The sequence below is a fragment of the Salvelinus namaycush genome, chromosome 4 (assembly GCF_016432855.1).
Source record: "Salvelinus namaycush isolate Seneca chromosome 4, SaNama_1.0, whole genome shotgun sequence".
NCBI classification, from domain to species: domain Eukaryota; kingdom Metazoa; phylum Chordata; class Actinopteri; order Salmoniformes; family Salmonidae; genus Salvelinus; species Salvelinus namaycush.
In genome coordinates, this window is record NC_052310.1 from 23,065,043 (window position 1) to 23,092,437 (window position 27,395).

General features: G+C 44.7%; 1 protein-coding gene across 3 annotated transcripts; it reads left to right on the forward strand.

The window, feature by feature from the left end:
- Positions 1–5,719: 5,719 nt before the first annotated feature.
- LOC120046339 (serine/threonine-protein kinase N1-like) lies at positions 5,720–27,053 on the forward strand. 3 transcript variants are annotated; one of them, XM_038991494.1, is made up of 23 exons: positions 5,720–6,021; positions 8,252–8,373; positions 8,492–8,673; positions 8,825–8,967; positions 9,198–9,318; positions 11,721–11,866; positions 12,033–12,246; positions 13,342–13,539; positions 13,695–13,804; positions 14,014–14,157; positions 16,040–16,115; positions 16,743–16,875; positions 17,426–17,513; positions 18,345–18,430; positions 18,760–18,832; positions 18,931–19,022; positions 19,315–19,491; positions 19,761–19,823; positions 19,943–20,019; positions 20,262–20,404; positions 25,222–25,329; positions 25,587–25,667; positions 25,938–27,053. In XM_038991494.1, exons 1-23 carry the CDS (start codon positions 5,923–5,925, stop codon positions 26,139–26,141), a joined length of 2,880 nt encoding a protein of 959 aa, XP_038847422.1. In that variant the 5' UTR covers positions 5,720–5,922; the 3' UTR covers positions 26,142–27,053. The 3 variants fall into 3 exon arrangements, with proteins under 3 accessions (XP_038847422.1, XP_038847423.1, XP_038847424.1); XM_038991495.1 differs by having other exon boundaries at positions 13,342–13,533; XM_038991496.1 differs by lacking the exons at positions 25,222–25,329; positions 25,587–25,667; positions 25,938–27,053 and having other exon boundaries at positions 19,315–19,511; positions 20,262–20,375.
- The last annotated feature ends 342 nt before the right edge of the window (positions 27,054–27,395 follow it).

Below are 27,395 nucleotides of genomic sequence, written 5' to 3' on the forward strand. Positions count from 1 at the left end.
CCATCAGCGCATACATGACTGAGCTGGAAAGGACATTGTTATTAAATGATAATGACTTATACATTAGTGCCTCATAGCCTATCAATTAAGCAGCAGCACTATGCTTTCTCATTTCCCTGTCATTGTCATTATTGATATTTGCTTATGCATCACCAAGCATCACAGGTGTGAGGGAGGGAGTTGGGAGGGAAGTGGCGCAGATAGACAAGAGTGCTTCCCTTAAAGTCAATGAGATGGGCGTTATGTTTATTTATAGAGGCAGGCGAGGCAAACCAGCAGTCAGGCCATTAACTTCATCAAAGGGATGGCTTTCAGTCAATGGCTACATCGAGCTGAGAGGAGCTACTACACACTGGGGCCCAGCCACAGCATGGCAGATAGACTGACTGAGGGATGACGGGAGAGAGGAAGAGGGTGAGAGAGAAGAGGGAGAGGGATGAGGGTGACTCCCATTTTCTTGTTTCTTTCTCTCTATGGCTGTCTTGTGTGTTGCATGTCACATACATACATACATACATACATACATACATACATACATACATACATACATACATACACACACACACACACACACACACACACACACACACACACACACACACACACACACACACACACACACACACACACACACACATACATACATACATACATACATACATACATACATACATACTTGACTTCTCTATAGGAAGTCATTCTATGGGACACTTTCACTTCCTCCGTGGTGATGGGCAACATTTGCCCTGTTACTGTGTGTGTGTGTGTGTGTGTGTGTGTGTGTGTGTGTGTGTGTGTGTGTGTGTGTGTGTGTGTGTGTGTGTGTGTGTGTGTGTGTGTGTGTGTGTGTGTGTGTGTGTGTGTGTGTGTGTGTGTGTGTGTGCCTACCTGTATGTTTGTGTACATCTGTGTGTTTATGAGAGAGAAAGTGTTTTGACAGTGTGTGCCTGGTCTGACATGGCTGTGAGCAATTCTGAATGTGACCTAGGGTAGCCTCTGAGTCAGGGCTTCAGACTGACACAACCTCACTGAATCAGTCACTGACAGGAAGAGGCTGGAGGCAACATGGACGCTGCGGCTGTTCTGCTGGGTCCCTCCTCTCACTGCTCTTTGTCTATAAACTTGCCCTGTTTGTTATGGTTATTCAGCCTCTCTAGTAGGGCCGGGCGATATATAACATTTATTTTATTCATTCAAATGTATGTTTTTGCATGATATTCCAAATGCCTGTATCTCAAGAATGGAGTTTTTTTGTATTTTTCATTTTTATGAGTGTTTAAGTCCGCTTGTTCTCATGTTGTGTTTTTGATCTTGTCTCCTTTGCGCCTTCTGTGCTGTGTGCACCTTCCCATTTACACGCATTGGGCTTATTTTGGACAGATTTTGCAGAGAGTGAAACCTCTCGCGTCGCCTCTTCCTCTCTGTTTACACACACCAAGCCCCTCCCCTGCCACTCACACCAACAACGTTGAGAGATCACTTCTTCCTCTCTGTTTACACACACCAAGCCCCTCCCCTGCCACTCACACCAACAAAGTTGAGAGATCACTTCTTCCTCTCTGACAAGTGGTTTCAACTCGCTATTTGCATTTGAGGTTTGGTCCAACAGAGTTGGTCATATGGACACATTGAGACATTATTTTATTGTAATAGGGGATAAGTTAACCTTTAACGATACCATTTTTATGTCTCATCTATTCAAATTGCGCACAGAGCAGACACTTCTAACATTGATTCTGGAAAATTCATGCTCAGTTTGTCATTACCACGTACCGCTATCAGCATTTTAGCCAAATAATGTTATACTAGCTATCTAGTCTGTGTTTTATAAATGTGCAATAATCATAAAACACAATTATATAAGCAATTGGAAAAATATTGAGATATAATTTTTAGCCCATATCGCCCAGCCTTACTCCATAGGGTTGCAAAATTCCCGTGAACTTTCAATAAATTCCCTGGTTTTCCAGAAATCCTGTTAGGAGGATTCTGGATTTCCTACTTATTCCCTCCTGATTCCAGAATCCTCTAACTGGGATTTTGTGAAAACCAGGGAATTTATTGTAAGTTCCCATTTTGCATCCCTAATCCTCCCTCCCTCTCACTCTCATGATACAAAGCCTGTGACATAGTTCATTTCCACTTCCTGTCCCCTGTTCTGTGAAGCAGCTGTGCCTCTGTTTCTCTCCATGGGTGTTCTTCTCCATGTGGCCTGATGCTATTTATGACCAACATGCTTCTGTTGTAACATGATACATACAACGACTGCTGTGCATCAATGTTTCCCTGTTTAGGACAAAAGACAAGAATAGCTATTGATTCCTTTAGCTTTTGTTATTAGGTGTAATTAACTATGTATGACTGCTTTTTCAGTTACTGATTTGAAAGCTTTTTGTGGTTTCCTGGTTGTGATATCTTGGCCTTTGACCGTTTTCACTCAGCTGTGCTCTCTACATCCTCCTGTGCCTCTCACCTCTCCCCAAATGAACACACACACCGGTTGCATCACGGCCTGTTACGGGAAATGCTCCATCCATGACTGCAAGGCCCTTCAGCGGGTGGTGAAGATGGCCCAGTACAGGGCATTCGGGAAGTATTCAGAACCCTTGACTTTTTACACATTTTGTTATGTTACAGCCTTATTCTAAAATGTATTAAATCATTTTTTCCCCTCATTAATCATCTACACACATTACCCCATAATGACAAAGCAAAAGCAGGTTTTTAGAAATGTTTGCAAATTTATTACAAAAACGGAAATATTACATTTACATAAGTATTCAGACCCTTTACTCAGTACTTTGGCAGCGATTACAGCCTCGAGTCTTCTTGCGTATGACGCTACATGCTTGGCACACCTGTATTTGGGGAGTTTCTCCCATTCTTCTCTGCAGATTCTCTCAAGCTCTGTCAGGTTGGATGGGGAGCGTCGCTGCACAGCTATTTTCAGGTCTCTCCAAAGATTGTTTGATTGGGTTCAAGTCAAGCTCTGGCTGGGCCACTCAAGGACATTCAGAGACTCAAAGCCACTCCTGCGTTGTCTTGGCTGTGTCCTTGGGGTCGTTGTCTGGTTGGAAGGTGAACCTTCCCCTCAGTCTGAGGTCCTGAGCGCTCTGAAGCAGGTTTTCATCAAGGATCTCTCTGTACTTTGCTCCGTTCATCTTTCACTCGATCCTGACTAGTATCCCAGTCCCTGCCACTGAAAAACATCCCCACAGCATGATGCTGCCACCACCATGCTTCACCATAGGGATGGTGCCAGGTTTCCTCCAGACGTGTTGCTTGGCGTTCAGGCCAAAGAGTTCAATCTTGGTTTCATCAGACCAGAGAATCTTGTTTCTCATGGTCTGTGTCACGCCCTGACCATAGAGAGCTTTTTATTCTCTATGTTGGTTAGGTCGGGGTGTGACTAGGGTGGGTCATCTAGGTATTATATTTCTATGTTGGCCTGGTATGGTTCCCAATCAGAGGCAGCTGTTTATCGTTGTCTCTGATTGGGGATCATATTTAGGCAGCCATTTCCCATTTGTGCTTTGTGGGATCTTGTTTTTGTGTAGTGCCTGTGAGCACTGCATTTTCTTCACGTTTCGTTTGTTCGTTTATTGTTTTGTTTTGCTTTGCTTTGAGTTTCACATAGTAATAAAAGATGTGGAACCCAGATCACGCTGCGCTTTGGTCCAGTTATTATGACGAACGTGACAGAAGATCCCACCTTAGCATGACAAGTGCGAGGAACTGTCACAGAACGCACCGGGCTGTGAATGCGCACTGGAGACACAGTGCGTATCACCGCAGAACATGGTGCCTGACCGGTCACACGCTCCCCACGGTGAGTACGGGGAGTTGGCTCTGGTTCAACCCCTGGCTCCGCCAACCACCCTGTGTGCCTCCCCCAATTTATTTTTTGAGGCTGCCTCTTGGGCTTCCGTCGTGGCCGCGACCCCCGGTGTCGTCGTTGTTGCTCCCTCGCTGCTTCCGCCTGCTTCCATGGCAGGCTTCTGTCTCCGGCCATAATCTCTTCCCACGTCCAGGATGTCCTCCACTCCTGGCTTTCCTCCTGGGCATGCTGCTTGGTCCGTTGTTGGTGGGATCTTCTGTCACGATCGTCATAACTGGACCAAAGCGCAGCGTGATCTGAGTTTCACATAGTAAATAATGATGTGGAATCCAGATCACGCTGCGCTTTGGTCCAGTTATTATGACGATCGTGACAGTCTGAGAGTCTTTAGGTTCCTTTTGGCACCAGTGACTTCCGTCTGGCCACTCTACCATAAAGGCCTGATTGGTGGAGGGCTGCAGAGATGGTTGTCCTTCTGGAAGGTTCTCCCATCTCCACAGAGAAACACCTCCCTGACCAAGGCCCTTCTCCCCCAATTGCTCAGTTTAGCTGGGCTGCCAGCTCTAGGAAGAGTCTTGGTGGTTCCTAACTTCTTCCATTTTAGAATGATGGAGGCCACTGTGTTCTTGGGGACCTTCAATCCTGCAGAAATGTTTTGGTACCCTTCCCCAGATCTGTGCCTCGACACAATTCTGTCTTGGAGTTCTACGGACAAATCCTTTGACCTCATCAAGTTGTAGAAACATCTCAAGTAGGATAAATGGAAACTGGATGCACCTGAGCTCAATTTTGAGTCTCATAGAGTCTCAAAGGGTCTGAATACTTATGTAAATAAGGTATTAAAAAAATCTAAAAACCTGTTTTCGTTTTGTCATTATGGGGTATTGTGTGTAGATTGATGAGGAAAAAATAAATATAATCCATTTTAGAATAAGGCTGTAACAAAATGTGGAAAAAGTCAAGGGGTCTGAAAACTTTCCGAATGCACTGTACATCACCATGCTCCCACCCATCCAGGATATCTACTCGAAACAGTGCCTGAGGAAAACCCGCAGCATCATCAAGGACCCCACACACCCCAGTCATGAGCTGTTCACTCCCTTACCGTGTGGCAGACATACCGGAGCATGAGATCTGATACCAACAGGCTCAGAGACCGTTTCTATCTACAAGCCATCAGACTATTGAACACTTGAACTGGACCTGCTCTGATTCTTCGCACCTTAGAACACATGCACTGACTCTCTCTCACACACACACACACACACACACACACACACACACACACACACACACACACACACACACACACACACACACACACACACACACACACACACACACACACACACACATTCATTCTACACACACATCACAACTGCTTCTACCAGACTCTTGTTATGATTGCCAAATACTGCACAATTTAAACACTTGCCCCCGAATCCCCCCTTCCCCAAAACACGTGTAAATATTGGACTCTAAATTGTACCTTCCTGTATTATACTTATACTAAAATGTTGATTCTATTCTACTGAGCCATTTACTTTTTGTTCTTATTGTTGTTGTTGTATTGTCCAGAAAGGACCTGCAAGTAACAATTTCTTTGGACTGTGTATACCAAGTGAATCCTGTACATATGACTAATGAAACTTGAAACACACACAACATCTGGCAGTGTGTTTGATGTGATCAGTGTCTATCACAGCAGCCTGTCGCTATGCTAAGAGCAGCCAACAGCAGGAAGCAAAGTGACATTGCTCACTCGCTTACAAAACCACACCACTCTCCTCTGTGTGTGTGTTTCTGTAGTGTTACTGTTAGTCTCTCGCTCTCTCTCTAGGCTAGAGAGCAGAACAGGAAGCAGTGGGGTGTGGCTGGGGCTGTGTCTCTCTCTCTCTTCCTACCTCTTCCTTGCTCACTCGCTTCGGATTGAGTCTCTTTTGATTCCTGGCGGGAAGGAAGCACATCCCTGATTTGAGGAGGCAGGAATAGCTCTCTGTACTTTGAGTGGTGGTTCTGGTGTGAGAGTGTGTAACGGAGCAGAGGGGAGAGGTTGGGCAACACAGAGAGAGCCAGGGTGGGCCATGGCCAGCGAGGGAGCTTTGGCGGACTGCCCAGGGGAGCACACAGCTGCAGACCATCCCACTCACACTGAACAGGACCAAGGGGACACCGAGTCTTCGGTAGGCACACTCTGTCTGGGCACCATACAACATGGCTGCCTTCCACACTACAATGTGTTTGTGAGTTTCCTCTCTGCTTTCTGCCTCATGTTCACTTCCTTCTCAGTCCATGCCATTTCTGATGACTCATGTCGGGGCTGCTTTTAGTATTGTCGCATTGTTTTCAGCTCCATCTGAGTGGAGAACTGCCTCTATTTAATTTCTCAGTATTGTTCCACTGGAGGGCATTGCTAAATGGCAATAAATGTATAGTAGTGAGTCACATGGTTAATGGTCCGGCCCTTTCCTCCTTCCTCTTATGCTGTTGTCTCTCAGCTATTCTTCTCTCCTCTGTACCACTGTTGCTCACGTCCTGCCTCGGTATTAGTGGCTGTTAATTTTAAGACGAGTGTGTGTGTCAAACTAGTGTGTTGTATGTGTCTCAGTTCTGCTCAACAAGTGGGTGTTCTTCCTGTCTTAGTCCTACCAAGGCTCTATTCCTCCCTCATCTTTCTCTCTCCTTGTTTGTTCTCTACCTCCATCTCTAGGTGTTGTTAGGACAGTAACACCATGCTCCAGCTAACTGGGCCATTTGACCCACAATTTGTGATCGCGTTGATACCAACAGTACTATTTCACCTGTATATCTAACGCTGTGTTCCTTCACAACAAATAGCCAAGCATTTCAGTGAGCCGTTTGACACAACATTAGGTCATCAGGTCCGCTGTGAGAAATATTCCCAGATACCATGACTACTCTGCACTGTTGTTGTGCAAGGTTTCCTGTTTAATAGCCTGTGTAAGTAGCCCTCAAAGGCCCAATAGCTTGGCTTGGCTGCAGCCTGCTGTATTGTATTGCAGATGGATTATGGTTCTAATGAGAGTCTGCCTGGTAGGAGCCGGGCTCTGCTCTGTTATGCCTGGCGTGGTGCTGAACAGGCCAATAGGGACGCTGCTGTAATCAGATCTGCAGGCTGGAGCCAGGCCCGGGTCTCTGAGTGGCCTACCGCAGTCAGTCAGTCGTTATGAGAGGGGAGGGACTGGGACTGCTCTGTCTGTCTGTCTCCATGTTGTAGGATCTGGGCTCTGTTCAACTCTAATAATGAGCTGTCTCTGTTTGATTGTTGCTAATGTCTGCTGTTGGGGATTTACTGTGATAGTGTTGCATGCCGTTTTGTGTGTGTCTGTGTCTGTGTGTGTGTGTGTGTGTGTGTGTGTGTGTGTGTGTGTGTGTGTGTGTGTGTGTGTGTGTGTGTGTGTGTGTGCTTGTGTGCGTGCATGCCAAGTGTGTTTATATGCATGCAATGCCGTTACATGCATGTATGTCTGTATTTGTGCCTAATGTCTATCACACTGTCATGTCTGTTTGTGTGCTGTATCTGTTTCTGTGTGGCTGGCTGAGAGCTGGCGTGCTGACAGCGTGTCTGTGTGTATCAGTGGCTCTGAGCAGGAACAAGCCCTGATAGATTTTAGTCTCTATTAATGTTGCCCTAATCTGATCTGATCTGGTTACCATCAGGCAGGGACGTGAGCGCTCAGGCCTTGACTCACTTAACGTCTCAGTCTCACTCTGCTGCTCTTAGAGACTCAGTTCTCTGAGGGGAAGCGCTCACCTAATTTTTTTTAAGTCACTGACTCCGTCTGTCCCTTTCTGTTGCTGTCTTGGCCTCTGTTATATCTACTCTAGCCATGGATCTACGGTACTTTTACTCTTTGCTGCGCTGCAGTCACACAGGATGAGCTGAAAGGTTGGGCTCTTTGGTTTGGGCACCTGCCTCTGGGACCCATTGGAAACGCATTAGCCTGCTCATTCTCTCTCTCTCTCTCTCTCTCTCTCTCTCTCTCTCTCTCTCTCTCTCTCTCTCTCTCTCTCTCTCTCTCTCTCTCTCTCTCTCTCTCTCTCTCTCTCTCTCTCTCTCTCTCTCTTTTTTCCGTGTACAGATAAATGCTCCTCTCTCTCCTAATGTTTGCTGCCAGTTTAGTGCTGCTCAGTTAAACCTTCTAACCTACAGGGCTGTGTGGGAAACATCTGGTGTCAAAGGTGAACACAACCTAGTCCCCTGCACCTCCACTCCTCCAAAACCCCTAATTAGGCCCTTTTCCCAGAGAGTGGTTTTGCATCGAATTGGAAATACGGCAGACCTTTGTTTATCGTGTCTCTGCTATCACCCCAATATCATCTTGGCACACTACATGTCGCAATGTATTTGACCGATGCTAATCTATTATCCATTCTCTCTCCCCCTGTCAGAGTGACCCAGGTGGGCTGTCACTGCTGGAGCAGCTGGGTCTGGACCAGAGCTCAGACTTCTCTGACTCCAGCATTCAGCAGCGGCTGGACGAAGCGAGGGATCACATCCGCCGGGAGATCAGGTTAGCATTACTATTTAATTACTCATTTACTATTCAATCATTTCTATGATGTCTTGATTAACTACTCATTGTGTGATACTACAACTTATGAAAAGTCCCTGTGAATTGACTGGATCAGGAAGGAGCTGAAGATCAAGGAAGGAGCAGATAACCTGAGGAGAGCCACCACAGACAAGAAGAATGCCCAGCAGGTGGACAGCCAGCTCCGCAGCTCCAACCGCAGACTGGACAGCCTGCACTCTAAGTTACAGGAGCTGGACGCTTACATTGTGGTCAAAGGAGGGGACAACAACAACACAGGTATCACTGCCGGGGATGGAACTATGAAGCGAATGGAGTGTAGCCTTATACCATTGGATGGATTCGAACAAAAGTTGTAATATAGAAACATGTTGGCCATTGTTAATGATTATAATAACTGTCAGTTAATACCATGACCTTTGACCCTCAGATGCCCCCAAGTCTCCCGGGGCGCGCAGCCGCTCGGCCAATCAGGACCGGATCACGGCTCTGGAGCGCCAGCTCAACATCGAGCTCAAGTGCAAACAGGGAGCAGAGAACATGATCCCCATTTATGCCAATGGAGTAACCAAGGTACTGGACCTGACTGGACCACCTAACCCCTCTAATATATACATCTACTGTAGCCTATGTACAATACAGCCAGCCCCTCCACAATCTCACTTTCTCACTCTTCTGAGTTCATGTCTCTAGTCAGATCTTCCCTCAGCCTGATTCTTCTCTGAGTAGTGAAGGTTAGCAGGGGTGTGTATTTGTGAGCTGTCTGCTATTTTACTGTCCTCACTGTACGGTGTCGCTTATAGGACAAGAAGATGCATCAGACGGCCCAGCAGATGCTGCAGGACAGCAAGACCAAGATTGACATCATCCGCATGCAGATCCGCAAGGCCATGCAGGCCACTGAGCAGACTGAAGATATCCAGGGTAAATATCTGTCTGTCTGTCTGACTGTCTGTCTCTGCCTGCCTGCCTGCCTGATTGCCTGCCTGCTTGTCTGTCCGTTTTCCTGTCTGACTGTCTGTCTCTTCATCCCTCTGTATCTGTCTGTCTGTAATCTGTACATCTATCGTTAAATGTTTTATGAAGTGTGGGTAACAGATCAATGCCCTCCCCAGAAGTGCAGAGTGGACATTATTATAACCTACTCCACTCCATACACACACACACACACACACACACACACACACACACACACACACACACACACACACACACACACACACACACACACACACACACACACACACACACACCTGGGCTCACTTCCACACAGGTTAAGGCCTTATTGATGTTCCTGCATCCCCATGATGTTGCCCAACAGCAAAAAGTCATGCTTCATTTACCCGAGGTTAGAGACAGAGGGAAAAGGGGAGAGAGAGAAAGATAAGGAAACAAATAGTAAGATATGGAAAGCGGGAGAGAGAACGAGAAAGAGAGTGAGAAGATGGGAAAAGCACAGGAAGTAAAGAGGCAGATTTAAGCCCATATCTTTATATGGATTGCTGTGTCTATTTCCCTCTCCCTACCTTCTTCGCTCTACCTTCCTCCCTCCTTTGCTTTAAGAATAGATCAGAGCTGCAGGGCATTTAGCCTCATAAGTCATGAACCATCCCCAACTTAGGACACAAACAGACGCACACAAATATATCAACACCCCATCAAAACCTCACATTATCTTGATTTTCAGTACAAATGACTATCATATTATGAAAGATAACTCTATACAGTGCATTCGGAAAGTATTCAGACCCCATTACTTTTTCCAAATGTTATGTTATAGCCTTATTCTAAAATTGATCTAAAAAAATCTCTCATCAATCTACACAATACCCCATAATGACAAGATGAAAACAGGTTCTTCGAAATTTTTGCAAATTTATTACAAATAAAAAACAGAAATACCTTATTTACATAAGTATTCAGACCCTTTGCTATGAGACTCCAAATTGAGCTCAGGTGCATCCTGCTTCTACTGATCATCCTTGAGATGTTTCTACAACTTGATTGGAGTCCACTGTGGTAAATTCAATTGATTGGACATGATTTGGAAAGGCACACACCTGTCTATATATGGCCCACAGTTGACAGTGCATGTCAGAGCAGAAACCAAGCCATGAGGTCGAAGGAATTGTCCGTAGAGCTCCGAGACAGGATTGTGTCGAGGCACAGATCTGGGGAAGGGTACCAAAACATTTCTGCAGCATTGAAGGTCCCTAAGAACACAGTGGCCTCCATCATTCTAAAATGGAAGAAGTTTGGAACCACCAAGACTATTTCTAGAGTTGGCGCCCGGCCAAACTGAGAAATCAGGGGAGAAGGGCCTTTGTCAGGGACATGACCAAGATCCTGATGGTCACTCTGACAGAGCTCCAGAGTTTCAATTTGGAGATGGGAGAACCTTCCAGAAGGACAACCATCTCTGCAGCACTCCACCAATCAGGCCTCTATGGTAGAGTGGCCAGACGGAAGCCCCTCCTCAGTAAAAGGCACATGACAGAACGCTTGGAGTTTGCCAAAAGGCACCTAAAGGACTCTCAGACCATGAGAAACAAGATTCTCTAGTCTGATGAAACCAAGATTGAACATTTGGCCTGAATGCCAAGCGTCACATCTGGAGAAAACCTGGCACCATCCCTACGGTGAAGCATGGTGGTGGCAGCATCATACTGTGGGGATGTTTTTCAGCGGCAGGGACTGGGAGACTAGTCAGGATCAAGGGAAATATGAATGGAGCAAAGTACAGAGAGAGATCCTTGATGAAAACCTGCTCCAGAGCACACAGAAGCTCAGACTGGGGCGAAGGTTCACCTTCCAACAGGACAACAACCCTAAGCACACAACAAAGACAACGCAAGAGTGGCTTCGGGACAAGTCTCTGACGACTTTGAGTGGCCCAGCCAGAGCCCGGACTTGAACCCGATTGAACATGTCTGGAGAGACCTGAAAATAGCTGTGCAGCGATGCTCCCCATCCAACCTGACAGAGCTTGAAAGGATCTGCAGAGAAGAATGGGAGAAACTTTCCAAATACAGGTGTGCCAAGCTTGTAGCATCATACCCAAGAAGACAAAAGGCTGTAATCGCTGCCAAAGGTGCTTCAACAAAGTACTGAGTCTGAATACTTATGTAAATGTCATGTTTAATTATTATTCATTTTTTAACATTTGCAAAAATGTCTTAAAACCTGCTCTTGCTTTGTCATTATGGTGTATTATGTGTAGATTGATGAGGGGGAAATGAATTTAATCCATTTCAGAATAAGGCTGTAACAACAAAATGTGTAAAAAGCCAAGGGGTCAGTAAATGGTTTGTTATCGCTCTCCCCAGGTAAGCCAGACACGTGTGGGGTGGAGCTGCGTGTGGAGGAGCTGTGGCATCATTACCGTGTGGAGCACGCCATGGCTGAGGGAGCCAAGAACATGCTGAGGCTGCTGGGAGTAGGGAAGGTCCAGGACAAGAAGGCCATGTCAGAGGTCAGAGTTCACACACAAGACTACTGTCTGGATCTCACACATGAATGCACATTTAATGCACACATACACACACAAAAAACACACACACCATTTAGGGCACATTTAAATGCACACACACACACAAACACACACACCATTGTAACCCCTCTCTCCTCTCTCCCCCCAGGCCCAGTGTGGTCTGAGTGAGTCGTCACAGCGCTGTGACCTGCTGAGAGGCTCTCTGGAGCAGCGTTTGCTGGAGCTGACGGACGACCACCCCAAGGCCTGCCTCATCAAGGAAGAGCTGGTGCTGGCCTCCTCCTCAGCCTTCAGCTCCAGACACGGAACCCCCTATGTACACAACCAGTACAGCACCCTCTGCAAGCCCTCCCCACTCACTGGTACATACACTTATAGTCTATCACTGACTCTTACAGCCTCTCTATACCCTATCACTGACTCTTACAGCCTCTCTATACCCTATCACTGACTCTTACAGCCTCTCTATACCCTATCACTGACTCTTACAGCCTCTCTATACCCTATCACTGACTCTTACAGTCTCTCTATACCCTATCACTGACTCTTACAGTCTCTCTATACCCTATCACTGACTCTTACAGTCTCTCTATACCCTATCACTGACACTTACAGCCTCTCTATACCCTATCACTGACTCTTACAGCCTCTCTATACCCTATCACTGACTCTTACAGCCTCTCTATACCCTATCACTGACTCTTACAGTCTCTCTATACCCTATCACTGACTCTTACAGCCTCTCTATACCCTATCACTGACTATTACAGCCTCTCTATACCCTATCACTGACTCTTACAGCCTCTCTATACCCTATCACTGACTCTTACAGCCTCTCTATACCCTATCACTGACTCTTACAGTCTCTCTATACCCTATCACTGACTCTTACAGCCTCTCTATACCCTATCACTGACTCTTACAGCCTCTCTATACCCTATCACTGACTCTTACAGCCTCTCTATACCCTATCACTGACTCTTACAGCCTCTCTATACCCTATCACTGACTCTTACAGTCTCTCTATACCCTATCACTGACTCTTACAGCCTCTCTATACCCTATCACTGACTCTTACAGCCTCTCTATACCCTATCACTGACTCTTACAGCCTCTCTATACCCTATCACTGACTCTTACAGCCTCTCTATACCCTATCACTGACTCTTACAGCCTCTCTATACCCTATCACTGACTCTTACAGTCGCTCTATACCCTATCACTGACTCTTACAGCCTCTCTATACCCTATCACTGACTCATACAGCCTCTCTATACCCTATCACTAACTCTCTGTCTATACCTAACTGAAGGCTCTAATGCATCAGAAACTCATGGATTCAGTTGAATATCTCTCCCAAGTTATAAACCTTTTGAACCAGGTATGATACTCTCACTTCTACCCAAACATCTCATATCAACTCTCTCTCTCTCTCGCTCTCTCTCTCGCTCTCCTAGGTACCCTGCAGGTGCGTTTGCTGGGCTGTGTAGGGGTGTTGGAGGTGGTCCCGGGACGCAGTAGAGGAACCCCGGTGGTCTTGCCTTGCTACATCCCAGGGGACGGACGCTCCTTCAAACTCAGTGGTCTCTACAGCCGCAGCACCAGCAGCATGAGCCTCAGGATCCCCGGCAAGACCGACGAACTCTCCTGTAAGTGTAAGTGTGTGTGTGTGTGTGTGTGTGTGTGTGTGTGTGTGTGTGTGTGTGTGTGTGTGTGTGTGTGTGTGTGTGTGTGGAGGGGGTTCACATATCTGTCCATTTGTGTTGTGTAGTGAGTTTCTAAACATGTGTTATGGTATTGTGTTGAACAGCGGAGGTGAGTGCGGTGTTGAAACTGGAGAACACAGTGGTGGGACAGACGTGCTGGAAGACAGTGGGAGAGCAGGCCTGGGACCAGACCTTCACTGTAGAACTGGAAAGAGTAAGATACTACATTACACTAACACAATACTGAGAGAGAGAGAGAGGCCATATTAACATAAGTTTCTCATGCCAATAAAGCCCCTTGAATTGAATTGAGAGAGCGAGAGAGAGGCACATTGAGAATTGAGAGAGCGTGAAAAGGTGAAAAGAAGTGTATGTACACCTGTGGTTGAAACAGTATGTGTGTTGACCTGTGTTTCGTCTCAGTCCAGGGAGATGGAGATAGCAGTGTACTGGAGGGACTACCGCTCCCTGTGTGCTCTCAAGTACCTGAAGCTGGAGGACTTCCTGGACAACCAGAGACACAAAGTTCAGCTGGAGCTGGAGCCTCAGGGCCTGCTGCTGGCAGAGGTACACACACCTCGCCCTGAATACACACGTGTATGCGCACACACACACACGCACATACACACATGCACGCATACACAGACAGAGACATGCGAACATGCACACACACGCACCAACACATACATCCCTGCTCAATACTGAACTATACAATACAGTACCAGTCAAAAGTTTTGACACACCTACTCATTCAAGGGTTTTTCTTTATTTTTTACTATTTTTAGCTGTCATCAAGGCAAAGGGTGGTTACTAAAATCTAAAATATATTTTGATTTGTTTAACACTTTTTTGCTTACTACATGATTCCATATGTGTTATTTCATAGTGTTGATGTCTTCACTATTATTATACAATGTAGAAAATAGTAAAAAATAAAGAAAAACCCTTGAATGAGTAGGTGTGTCCAAACTTTTGACTGTGTCCAAACTTTTGATCTATCTAAGATGAGGGAGGACGCACATTTTGTTTTATGAGCATGGCCTTATTTCAATTACAGCATATTGGATGACTGTCATTCATATTCCATTCACCCAGCTCAATGTAACATCGATAGGTTTTGGCTACTACATGATTCTCAAATTTTCCTTATACCTATCATAAGGTTTCTACAACCTAGCCTATGAATGAAAGTTTACAACGTAGGTGCACAGGTCGAGATACATTTGAGTACACTCTTTGCACACTCTTACCAGCATCTAGCTGGTAATCATTAGTCCAACAGTTGTAAACGAGTTTCTATTGGACAAATTCAAATATGTTTATTCCCATTTTGTTCCGTTTGCTTCCGTTTAAGAATGCTTTTCAACAGAATCGGCGGAATGAATGCACCCCTGATCACACGCAAACACAGGTCACTTTCATAGCAGCCACATATAAACAGTATGAATACTTTGATCGTTGTAGCTATAATTCCTTCTCGCATCCACGTGCTCTCCTCCTCGCACCCTTTCCCTTCGCTTGTGGACTTCAGTGCACAACAAATACATCAGCTGTCTGTGACCAGGCAAAAAAATCTTTCTAAGCTTCATATCATAACCGCCACACACACCCTACATCATTGTCACCATTATTAACTAACGTCATAGTCAACATAGCTACTAAAACTAACGTGTTAGTAAACCCACTACAATCATGCAGTACAGTGTAGTCAGCAATCAGTTTAGCAGTTACACCGGCAGGCACCGGTGGTAGTAAATGAATAACATCAAAAGCTTACCTTGACTTGGAAGAGTTCCAGTGTTGGTTCGCCATAGCCAGCTAGCGAACATAGTGTCCCTCTCTGTTTGAGCCGGGTGTTTAAGTAGGCTAAACTAGCTAGCTGCATTCGCTAGCTAAGTAAGTGAAAGTGAAAGTGAAAAAAATATTAAATATCTCTGCTAGGTAGCTTCTTCATTTTTTAAGAAATGTATTTGTTACATTTTTTTCCTTCTTTGAGTCAACTACTCATCACATTTTTTTAAGCACTACAGTGCTAGCTAGCTGTAGTTTATGCTTTTCTAGATTAATTATCTCGCAGTTCATGCTGCAAGAGCTCGGATAGGTTGGAGGACGTCCTCCGGATGTTGTCATAGTTACTGTGTAAGTCTATGGAATGGGGTGAGAACCATGAGCCTCCTAGGTTTTGTATTGAAGTCAATGTACCCAGAGGGTGGAAACTTCCAGCTAGACTATAGTGGTACCCTACAGAGTGCTGTTGAAGCTACTGTAGACCTTCATTGCAAAGCAGTGTGTTTTAATCAATTATGTGGTTACGTGAATATATTTAGTATAGTTTTCTCTAAAAAGGATAACTTTTTTAGATGTTGCACTATTTTTATGAAATTCACTGAGGAGGATGGTCCTCCCCTTTCTGCTCTGATGAGTCTCCACTGATATGTGTGTATTTTAGGTAATGTTCTTCAACCCAGTCATAGAGAGAGGCCCAAGACTGCAGAGACAAAAGAAGGTTTTCTCCAAACAGCATGGTAAGAGAAGCTTTTCTCAGAACAGTGTGTTGTGTTAGTATGTGTAAAGTCTTAGATAAAGTCCCATTTTGTTCTGTATGTTGTCAGCAGCTGCCAAGCCTGGCTCCATGTATCCCAGCATCCCTATAGGGCTCACACCTGCATCATCTGACTGACGCCCCACTGCTTCCACACTGAGTAGCATGGAGTTGCCCCCTAGACACTGATCTACAGTCAGTTTAGTGTTTCACCCCTAATGGGTCACATTAGGATTAGGGGAGGTCCTAGATATGTGACTACATGCAACCTCCACCCAGAACCCACTTTGTACCTCTCTGTGCTCTGTATTGCCATCTAGTGTTGGCAGTGCTAGCAGTGCTGTGGATTAATCTGATGGGTTTAGGTGGTTTTAATGCTTTGGAGTATGACAACTTGAGTGTGTCAGGGTTGAAACTTCTTCAGTGCAATCTGGGCAATCCTAATGGATTGAGTAAACCATGTTAAAATTAGCTGCGATAACAGGATAGATTGCATTTCAGGGGGATTTGTGTTTATCAGTATATCTTATTGCCTTGTGTCTATGTTGTGTGTGTGTGTTTGTGTGTGTGTGTTGCGGTTACTGCCATGTGGGTGTTGGGCATGTTGCAGGTAAAGCGTTCCTGCGTGCTCGTCAGATGAATGTTGACATCGCCACCTGGGTCCGCCTACTGAGGAACGCCATCCCTACTGGAAACAACGTTCCCAGCTACACCCCACACACACACTCACGCTCACATTCTGGGTACACCCCACACACACACTCACGCTCACATTCTGGGTACACCCCACACACACACTCACGCTCACATTCTGGGTACACCCCACACACACACTCACGCTCACATTCTGGGTACACCCCACACACACACTCACGCTCACATTCTGGGTACACCCCACACACACACTCACGCTCACATTCTGGGTACACCCCACACACACACTCACGCTCACATTCTGGGTACACCCCACACACACACTCACGCTCACATTCTGGGTACACCCCACACACACACTCACGCTCACATTCTGGGTACACCCCACACACACACTCACTCTCACATTCTGGGTACACCCCACACACACACTCACGCTCACATTCTGGGTACACCCCACACACACACTCACGCTCACATTCTGGGTACACCCCACACACACACGCACGCTCACATTCTGGGTACTGTACACACACACAGAGATACCCTTTCTCACACCTCTGTAATGCTTCAGACAGCAAGCACAACATATACTGTACATGGGGAAACTGTTGACTGGTGTTTCTGTGTGTGTCGTAGGGAGATCTCAGTGGAGAAGCTGACTCTGGAGAGCGACTCTCCTCCGAGACCTGAGATCAGGAGAGACGTTGTTGACACACCCCACCTGGTGAGAAGAAGAGAAGGGAGGGATGAAGAGAGGGATAAGGGATAGAGGGAGGGATGGGAGGATGAGGGAGGGAGGGAAGGAGGGAAGGATGGGAGGATGAGGGAGGGATGGGAGGATGAGGGAGGGAGGGAAGGAGGGAAGGATGGGAGGATGAGGGAGGGAGGGGAGGATGCGGCAGTGGAGTGATAATCATCTGATAGCCATCTCTGTAGTATCACATTCCCTTTGGCCATTCCCTCCAGAAAGCCTTTGACTAGAAAACAGTGGTTCAGTCATATTGGACTATTAGCCTAGGATGAATCTGGAGCGAGACAGAGCAGGGCCTGGGAGGAAGGAGAGGAGAGAGGTAACAATAAGAGGGGAAAGGGAGAAATCCACACTAATTAGACCAAATTGGATCGAAGGAGCTTTAATTCGATCAAAGCCCAATCTGTGTTCGATTCCCAGTGTGTAAAATATGATTGGCACGAGAGGACAGAGAGAGAGGGACAGAGGGAGTGAGGGAGGGAGAGAGATGCGGAGGAAGGGAGGGCCTTGGTAACAGATGGTATGGTCAGTGGGGCTGTGGGTTTACTGGATTAGTTACTCGGGTGTTTTTAGACAACTAATTAACAGTAACGAGGGAACGAGGAAGAGAGGAGAGGGATTGAGCAGCCAGCCAGCCAGCCAGCAGGGAACTGGCTACTAATAATGATGAGGGACAGAATTACTGTTGCCCTGTCTGTCTGTTTTTCCTTCTCCCTCTCTCACCTTCTTCCTCATTCTCTTTATCTATCTCTCTCTCCTCTTTATATCTTTCTTTCTCTGTCTCTCTTTTTCTCTCACTCTCAGGAACAGCCTGTGATCGAGCCCTTGTCCCCTCCGGACCTCGCCCAAGGGCGGCCAACCAGAACCCTATCCACGAGTTCCCTGCGCAGGTACAGCACCATGCAGAGTTGGCACAGTGTGTCCTCACACTCACACCTGAGTACATCCTCTCACAATATGGCCCCCACAGTATGATGCTGGAGAAACACACCCACTCACAATATGGCCACATGACCTGACCTCCTTCATAACACGTTACTGTAGCCACGGAGACATGTAACACAGCAACATGCTCTACATAGAAGTGCTAGGTAGGCACAAAACATCAGATAATACTGCATCCTGTTTCTTCAGCTAGCAGATGACCATTCAACATAGTAAAGTAAAGGCTATTTCAGTGATTGTGATCATTATTATTTTCTTTGTGTCCTGGTATTAGACAGAGCAAAGGCCCTCTGTGTCTGCAGGACTTCAAGCTGATCGCTGTGCTGGGCAGGGGACACTTTGGCAAAGTATGTGTCCTCACATTTGAAATATCCTCTCTTTGTTTGGAAGTTCTCCATCCAGAGGATTTAGGTTGAGATTCAGATGAACCACTGGTGTTTTCCAGGTGTTGTTGTCGGAGTACAAGAGGACAGGCAGTGTGTACGCTATCAAAGCCCTGAAGAAGGGAGACATTGTGGCGCGGGATGAAGTGGACAGGTATGGATCAACACTAGAATGCAACACAGGCCATGACAGAACACAGGCCAACTATATCATGCCTCTGTCTGACAATATATTACCTCCATCATGGTGAAATTACTTGTCTAGTTTTATATACAGTGTGCCACAAAATTGTCAACAAAAAACTGATCAGCAACAAACCATGGCAAAGATATACACTGTACAAGTTAACTGTGTGTTTACATACTGTTTACATACTTGACATTAGACAGTTGTCTCTCTTTCCTGTTGTCTTCTATCATTCTATCTTCTCTCTCCCTCTCCTCAGTCTGATGTGTGAGAAGCGTATTTTTGAGACGGTGAACAGCTCCCACCATCCCTTCCTGGTCAACCTGTTTGCATGTTTCCAGACCCCAGAACACGTGTGCTTCGTCATGGAGTACACGGCTGGGGGTGACCTCATGATGCACATCCACGCAGACGTCTTTACAGAGCCCCGAGCCGTGTGGGTACCGCTGTGTGTTGGTGTGTTTGCTGTGTTCTACTGAATGTGTAATGGAACATGGGGGAGGAGCAGGCATGCTTTGAGATATGTATATTTGTGTTCATATGGTTGTGTACTGTATGCGTACTCATATCCATCCACAGTCTGCTGTTACTGTCGTGTGTGTGTGTGTGTGTGTGTGTGTGTGTGTGTGTGTGTGTGTGTGTGTGTGTGTGTGTGTGTGTGTGTGTGTGTGTGTGTGTGTGTGTGTGTGTGTGTGTGTCCTGCAGGTTCTACGCAGCCTGTGTGGTTTTGGGCCTGCAGTTTCTTCATGACCATAAGATTGTGTACCGGTGAGTACTCTGGGTAGACATGAAACACAGAACACATGAAAGACACCCTCTCATCCTCCTACCCCTTCATCCTCAGAGTACCCATCAATTTTGAATGAATCTTCATCCCTCCTCCTCAGGGACCTTAAACTGGATAACTTGTTGCTGGATACACAGGGCTATGTGAAGATCGCAGACTTCGGGCTCTGCAAAGAGGGTATGTTCTCTATAACTTATTCATCATGTCTCCAGAGCTCTGTAAGGATGCAAGGTCATAGCGGTTGTAGTATGGAGTACTTTTGAGTCTTTTTATTGAAGCCAATTTTTTGCTTATGTGCTCATGTTTTTCTATATTTCTGACTCAGTTTGTGTCTCTCTCGCTCTCCTTCCTCTCTCTGTTTTTCTCTCACAACCTCTCTCTCACTGCTTCTCGTTCCTGATCTTTCTCTACTTCCCCAGGTATGGGCTATGGGGACAGGACCAGTACGTTCTGTGGTACTCCTGAGTTCCTGGCTCCAGAGGTTCTGACAGACACCTCCTACACCAGGGCAGTGGACTGGTGGGGTCTGGGAGTACTGGTATATGAGATGCTGGTGGGAGAGGTAAGAGACTTGACTCTAAAAACCTCTTCAGAGAATTATATAAATATGACTCCATACATATCTAGCCTTATTATTTAGACATGCTCTGGAACATTTGCGACTGGTAAGTATTTTTTAAACCTCCAGCTTTGGGCTGGATGTGTCAATGTGTAGTTCATACATGCATAATTAATTAGGAAAATTAGTCTTACCTCAATTAGCCACGAAATCCCTAGTTCTGGAAGCTGTGTTGCACCATTTTCCCTCAAGTGGTCCAGCCCCCTAGCAATTCGAGTTCAACCAATGAGCTTCAGCCCCTCGCCATATGAGTGACAGCTAGCAAGATGCACATGATGCACCGACAGAGCGAGAGAGAGGCAATTTCAGGGGACCATTTTCAGAACTACTGGCTAAAAAGTATACAAAAGTACCGGAGAATCCCTTTAATGAGTTAGGCCCTCACCTTTAAAGTAATATATACTTTAAGCCAGTAATATATACTTTAAGCCTTTAAGGTAATACAGCACTTTAGTCTATATTACATCAAGTGATGTGTGTTTGAGCCATATGTTTCATAAATTAATATAGTGTAACGACTCACTAGGCATGGCTGGTTGGATGGATGGCAATGATGAGTAATAATGACAGAAGTCCAACACACAGATGCACAACTTAAGCCAAGCCGGCATATTTATTCAAGATAAAAGGGTCACAAAGATAGTTCTCAAACTGTAACTGAAAACAAAACACTCTCCCACAAAGGGCTTAACTGAACTTAAAGTTACACTGAACTTAAAAAAAATAATTATTAAAGGGTGGATCAGCTTAATATTGCGGAAAGAATGTTGCTTCCAATGTAATTGTCTGCATCATTTCCAATCCCCCATATTTTTTGGGTAAATATATATATCCATACACGCATGCATACATATATACATACACATACCTATATAGACATACATACTTTTTTTAAAGAATATACCTTTATTATTATTCCCCGCAAACCCTACCACCGATCCCCCAATTGGAGTAAACTAATAAACACTTCTGCTTTTACCTTCAATTTATACATCTTATACACATTTTACAGACACAGTCTACTTTACAATAGTTCTCTCTTGTTTGTTCTTAGTCCTTCCTCTATTTCTGATGTCCATCCAGTTTGATTTCTATTTGTAACTATGCTATTTCACAAAAGTTCCAAACCTATATACATTTTACAGATCCCGTATGCTTTACATTGTTTATCTTGTTATTAGTCCCACCCTTCAGCTCCATTCAACCCCTCCCATCTATCTCAACATCATCCATTTCGGATTTCTATTTGCCATATATTTTTCAACTGTGCTGTGATGCTTCACAAAATAATTGAACCTTCCTATTCTCATAGCTTCTACAGATTGTAAATTAAAAATAAACATTTTTGCTAAAATAATTATTATATTATTGATTGATTGACTATGGCTTTTCAAATCACCCAGTATTGCTATCTGTAGCGTTAGTTCTAGGAAAATGTTGCAATTCTTCAGCCATTTCTGGACCTGTGACCAAAAACGAGCTACATATGGACAATACCAAAATAAATGATCTAATGACTCTGCCTCCTCACAGCAGAATCTGCAGAGCTGGGAAGATTGTATCCCCCATATACACTGCTCAAAAAAATAAAGGGAACACTTAAACAACACAATGTAACTCCAAGTCAATCACACTTCTGTGAAATCAAACTGTCCACTTAGGAAGCAACACTGATTGACAATAAATTTCACATGCTGTTGTGCAAATGGAATAGACAAAAGGTGGAAATTATAGGCAATTAGCAAGACACCCCCAATAAAGGAGTGATTCTGCAGGTGGTGACCACAGACCACTTCTCAGTTCCTATGCTTCCTGGCTGATGTTTTGGTCACTTTTGAATGCTGGTGGCCGTAGGAGGACATTTGTGGCCTGCTGGAGGTCATTTTGCAGGGCTCTGGCAGTGCTCCTCCTTGCACAAAGGCGGAGGTAGCGGTCCTGCTGCTGGGTTGTTGCCCTCCTACGGCCTCCTCCACGTCTCCTGATGTACTGGCCTGTCTCCTGGTAGCGCCTCCATGCTCTGGACACTACGCTGACAGACACAGCAAACCTTCTTGCCACAGCTCGCATTGATGTGCCATCCTGGATGAGCTGGACTACCTGAGCCACTTGTGTGGGTTGTAGACTCCGTCTCATGCTACCACTAGAGTGAAAGCACCGCCAGCATTCAAAAGTGACCAAAACATCAGCCAGGAAGCATAGGAACTGAGAAGTGGTCTGTGGTCACCACCTGCAGAATCACTCCTTTTTTTGGGGGTGTCTTGCTAATTGCCTATAATTTCCACCTTTTGTCTATTCCATTTGCACAACAGCATGTGAAATGTATTGTCAATCAGTGTTGCTTCCTAAGTGGACAGTTTGATTTCACAGAAGTGTGATTGACTTGGAGTTACATTGTGTTGTTTAAGTGTTCCCTCTATTTTTTTGAGCAGTGTATATAACATTCTATTAGTTGCAAGAATTTTGTATAGTAATTTAAATTGAAAAATTCGAAGTTTTGAATCCGGCGTTGTTTTGCGTATCAATTCATAAACCATGTGCCATGGGTACATCGAAAATCTCTTCCCAACTATTTTGCAATTTATATGGCACAGCTGTCGGTTTTTTGGTCCTTAAATGAAATTGGTATATGTTTTTATTTATCACACTTTTCTTTAACCATGTATGTTCTTTAATACAGGGCCGACATACAAGTTCCTTACTTTTTTCCCCTTCTACTTGCCTCTTCCATTTATGTGGTAATGCTGCAATTAATTGGTTGTAATTTTGGGTAGAGCAGACATTTCCATATGTCTGTGTTAGCTGCATGTGTGACATAACTCCACCAGTCCTATTTATGATATCATTCACTAAAATATACCTTTTTTAAACATTTCTTCGATAAATAACGTTTTTTTAATCAATTAGTATATTTGAATTTAACCACAATATTTGTTGTACTATTTGTTCCGTCCTTTCAGGTGGATTAAACTGAAATTGCAACAAACTTTCTAAGGTTTGTTTAAAAAATAAAGATATTTTGGAGATGATTTCCTTTTCAAACAACCGAAAGTGAGCAGGTATAATCTGAATAAAGGGGAAAAGGCCCTTCTTGAATATAGGATGAGACATTCCTACCAATTGACTAGAGAACCAGTTTGGATGTAAGTATAACTTTTGTATGACTGATGCCTTTAGTGAGAGGTCTAATGCTTTAATATTTAATCATTTCTGCCCTCCGAATTCATATTCGTTATATATAAATAGGCACTTTTAATTTTATCTGGCTTGCCGTTCTAAATAAAATTGAATATTTTTTGTTCATATAATTTAAAAAAACAGGTCACTAGGTGTAGGCAAAACCATAAGCAAATAGGTAAACTGTGATATAACTAAAGAGTTAATCAAGGTGATTTTTCCACAAATAGACAGGTATTTTCCTTTCCATGGTAGCAAGATCTTATCTATTTTTGCTAACTTTCTATAAACATTTATTGGAGTGAGATCATTTCTTTCTTTTGTGATTTGTATACCGAGTATGTCCACATCTCCGTCAGACCATTTAATTGGTCAACTACATGGTAATGTAAAATGTGCATTTTTTTGTGATCCAAAATTGAAATATTCTAGGCATTTCTATATGAACTCCAGTCGTACTTTATCAAAAGCCTTTTCAAAATCAGCTATGAAAACCAGGCCTGGTGTCCCCGATATTGGTACATTTATCATAATTTGGTTTTAATCCAGAGAGGATAGCAAAAGTATCTAGATCCTCTAAGAGGCCGTGGAGAGACTCTAATTGTGGTTTTAAAGAAAACATGAATCATCAGCGTACAATGACACCTTCATTTTTAAGCCACGGATTTCTAATCCCTTAATATTATTGTTTGATCTAATCTTAACAGCTAACATTTCGATGGCAATAATACATAGATATGCCGATAGTGGACAACCTTGTTTTACTCCTCTAGATAGTTTAAAACTTTTTTGAGATGTAGCCATTATTTACTATTTTACACCTAGGGTTACTATACATAACTTTAACCCATTTTATAAGAGATTCCCCAAAATTGAAATATTCTAGGCATTTCTATATGAACTCCAGTCGTACTTTATCAAAAGCCTTTTCAAAATCAGCTATGAAAACCAGGCCTGGTGTCCCCGATATTTCATAGTGTTCTATTGTTTCCAGTACTTGTCTTATATTATCTCCAATGTATCGTCCATGTAAAAAACCTGTCTGATTAGGATGAATAATATCTGACAATACTTTTTTAATTCTATGCGCCAAGCATTTTGCTAGGATTTTTGCATCACAACACTGAAGTGTAAGAGGTCTCCAATTTTTTTAATGGACTGGATCTTTATATATACCACTTGGGTCCTGTTTCAGTAATAATGAGATCAGACCTTACACTGAACTTAAAACTAGCTGGGCTGCTACCTAGCTTACCAGCTTCACAATGTCCATGGGCTTAGCTCAGCCTTCGGCATCCAGCCAGGAGCTTTTCCCAAATGTCTGTAATGCTCAGCCTGCAGCATTCAGCCAGTAGCTCCCCTTCTCGTGCTGAACTGAACTTGCACCTTATATGCCCCAGGTGTATTGCAGCCTAACAAGGCTGAGTGGCTTCAGGTGTGGGGCTTGGCACTGCAGCCTAAAAATGCTGGTTGTGGGGTGTGGCTTACACTCCAAACAGTGGCATTCCCCGGCCACATCACTGGGGAGCCATAATAGGTTAAATGAGTGGCTGTGAGCGTGACAATGTGGTCTATGTGTGTGTCAGTCTCCATTCCCAGGTGATGATGAAGAGGAGGTGTTTGACAGCATAGTGAATGACGAGGTGCGCTACCCTCGCTTCCTCTCCACAGAGGCCATCGGCATCATGAGACGGGTAAGCTCCTCCCCCAACATTCACATCCCACCAATCACCAGTGGAGCAAGAGAGAATCACATTGATTGACATGGTCAGTTTGGTCACTGTAAAGGTGGAGCCATTTTGCTTCTAGTTTTCAGTCAGTGGGTTTTCTGTGAAAGTGTTTCTGATGTTTTTTCAGCTGTTTGCCATCTGTGTGTGTTGCTAGCTAGTGTTTGGTCTGTGCTGTGAGTTGTTATGTCTGGGTTGAGGTGTTTGTTGTTTTCTGTTGCCAGTTGTTGAGGAGGAACCCGGAGCGGCGCCTAGGATCTGGTGAGAAAGATGCTGATGACGTCAAGAAACAGCCTTTCTTTAGGGTGAGTCGCTCTCTCTCAAGTTCCCTCTCTCTCGCTCTCTTTCTAATTCTCTCTCCCTCAAACACAGACACACATGTCATTAGTTAACATTCCTTATAAACCACTGATTAAACTCTTGGTATGTAATCAGTGAGCGTGTTAAATAGTTCCAGCATCTGCTCCAACTCTATGTGCTACTGTAACATCACGGGTTGCTGTTTTCAGTTGCATAGATTATTTAATTCACCTGGATTCTATGAACCAATCCGGTCTCTCTGTTTCCCCTCTCAGGGTGTGGACTGGGAAGCGCTGCTGCAGAGGCGGCTCCCACCCCCGTTCGTCCCCAACATCAGGGGGAGGGAGGACGTCAGCAACTTTGACGAGGAGTTCACCGCCGAGACCCCCGCCCTCACGCCGCCCCGCGAACGCCGCACCCTCTCCCGCAAGGACCAGGACTGCTTCAAAGACTTTGACTACGTCTCTGACCTCTGCTAAGGGTCAAGGTCAGACTCTCCCTTTAGACTGTGAGTGGAGCTGACGAGGGACTCTGCACTGCGAGAGGGATGTTACCAGGAGAGGCTTACTGCTGTCCTGTCTGAACTGTGAAGAGGCAGAATAAAGTTACGGGAGGATGTGAATGCGTGCTGCGGAGATACATTGTCAGTCTACTGACCTCTAATGGATTTCTGGAGGGCCTTTTATAGGATGATACATGAAGATAATCCGGATGATGTAACGCTCTGTGGATGAGTGCTGGGGCACAGTGTCTGTGCAGCATAGCAACACTGGAACTGAGTGAAGTTTATTTCCCTATAGAAATTAATGGAGCCCAAGATGAAAAGGATATTCTCTGTAGAAGACAATACAGTTGGTGCAGGGATCATCAGATATGATTACTCTCAAATTGACCTCTCTCTATTGCCTCTCTGCCTGCTATCGCTCCTCTCCCTTAATCGTTTGAGGCTGCTTACTGTTTCTGTGTGTAAATTCTGATCCTGCCTCAGTCTGTTCCCATTGCTGTCGTCTAGAGTCCTGCACCTCTCATAAATCACCACAGGGGGGAGCCATAGAAAAGGTCAAAAGTGTTCCAGAGAAATTGAGGAGATGACCAAGTGGGGTGCAGATTCTGTGTATGACGAATGTCAAGGGATGCTAGTGAGGATGATGAGGGTGGAAGGATGAGGGTTGAGTTGTTTTTCTGTGTTTGTGCTGGTTCCTCACCATGTCATGTTACCCCTCGTCTTCAAATGGGATACTCCTCTACTCTCCCCGCTCGGTACGAGTTTTATCCTCAATCATTTAGAATAATTTTTCAAATTGGTTTCTGTGATTTTAGTTTCTTTTTGGTGTTTGATTTGTCAATCATGCTGATGTTATGTCTGGAATTGTGACTTAGTAAAAATGTGAACCCAATGGTCTGACTCACAGCTTTGTGACTCTTCAGCCCAATTACCATTCAGCCAGCTACATTAGCAGGAATTCTTTTAACTTATTTTTTCAATATGGTGATATAAAACCTACAATATGAGTACAGTAGTGTATATTGTTTATGGATTGTCTCACACAATCCAAACTAATATAACTAAATTTGTTTGTCATCCAGGGTTGTCTGAACTCCTTTTAAAGCAATGTTACGTTCATTATGCTGAGTAATAGGAGAGCAGAGTGTGCTGCACGTCACCAGACACCGTTAGCAGTAGCGGGTACACCATGAAGACACTCAGTCCTAATGGGCCAAACACGTCTACA

Excerpts from the sequence above, each read along its gene's own strand:
- LOC120046339 (XM_038991494.1), top strand. The coding sequence starts at position 5,923 with ATGGCCAGCGAGGGAGCTTTGGCGGACTGCCCAGGGGAGCACACAGCT. Across the intron at positions 8,968-9,197 it reads ATGCCAATGGAGTAACCAAG|GACAAGAAGATGCATCAGAC; the intron begins GTACTGGACCTG and ends TGTCGCTTATAG. Across the intron at positions 19,492-19,760 it reads TTTACAGAGCCCCGAGCCGT|GTTCTACGCAGCCTGTGTGG; the intron begins GTGGGTACCGCT and ends TGTGTCCTGCAG.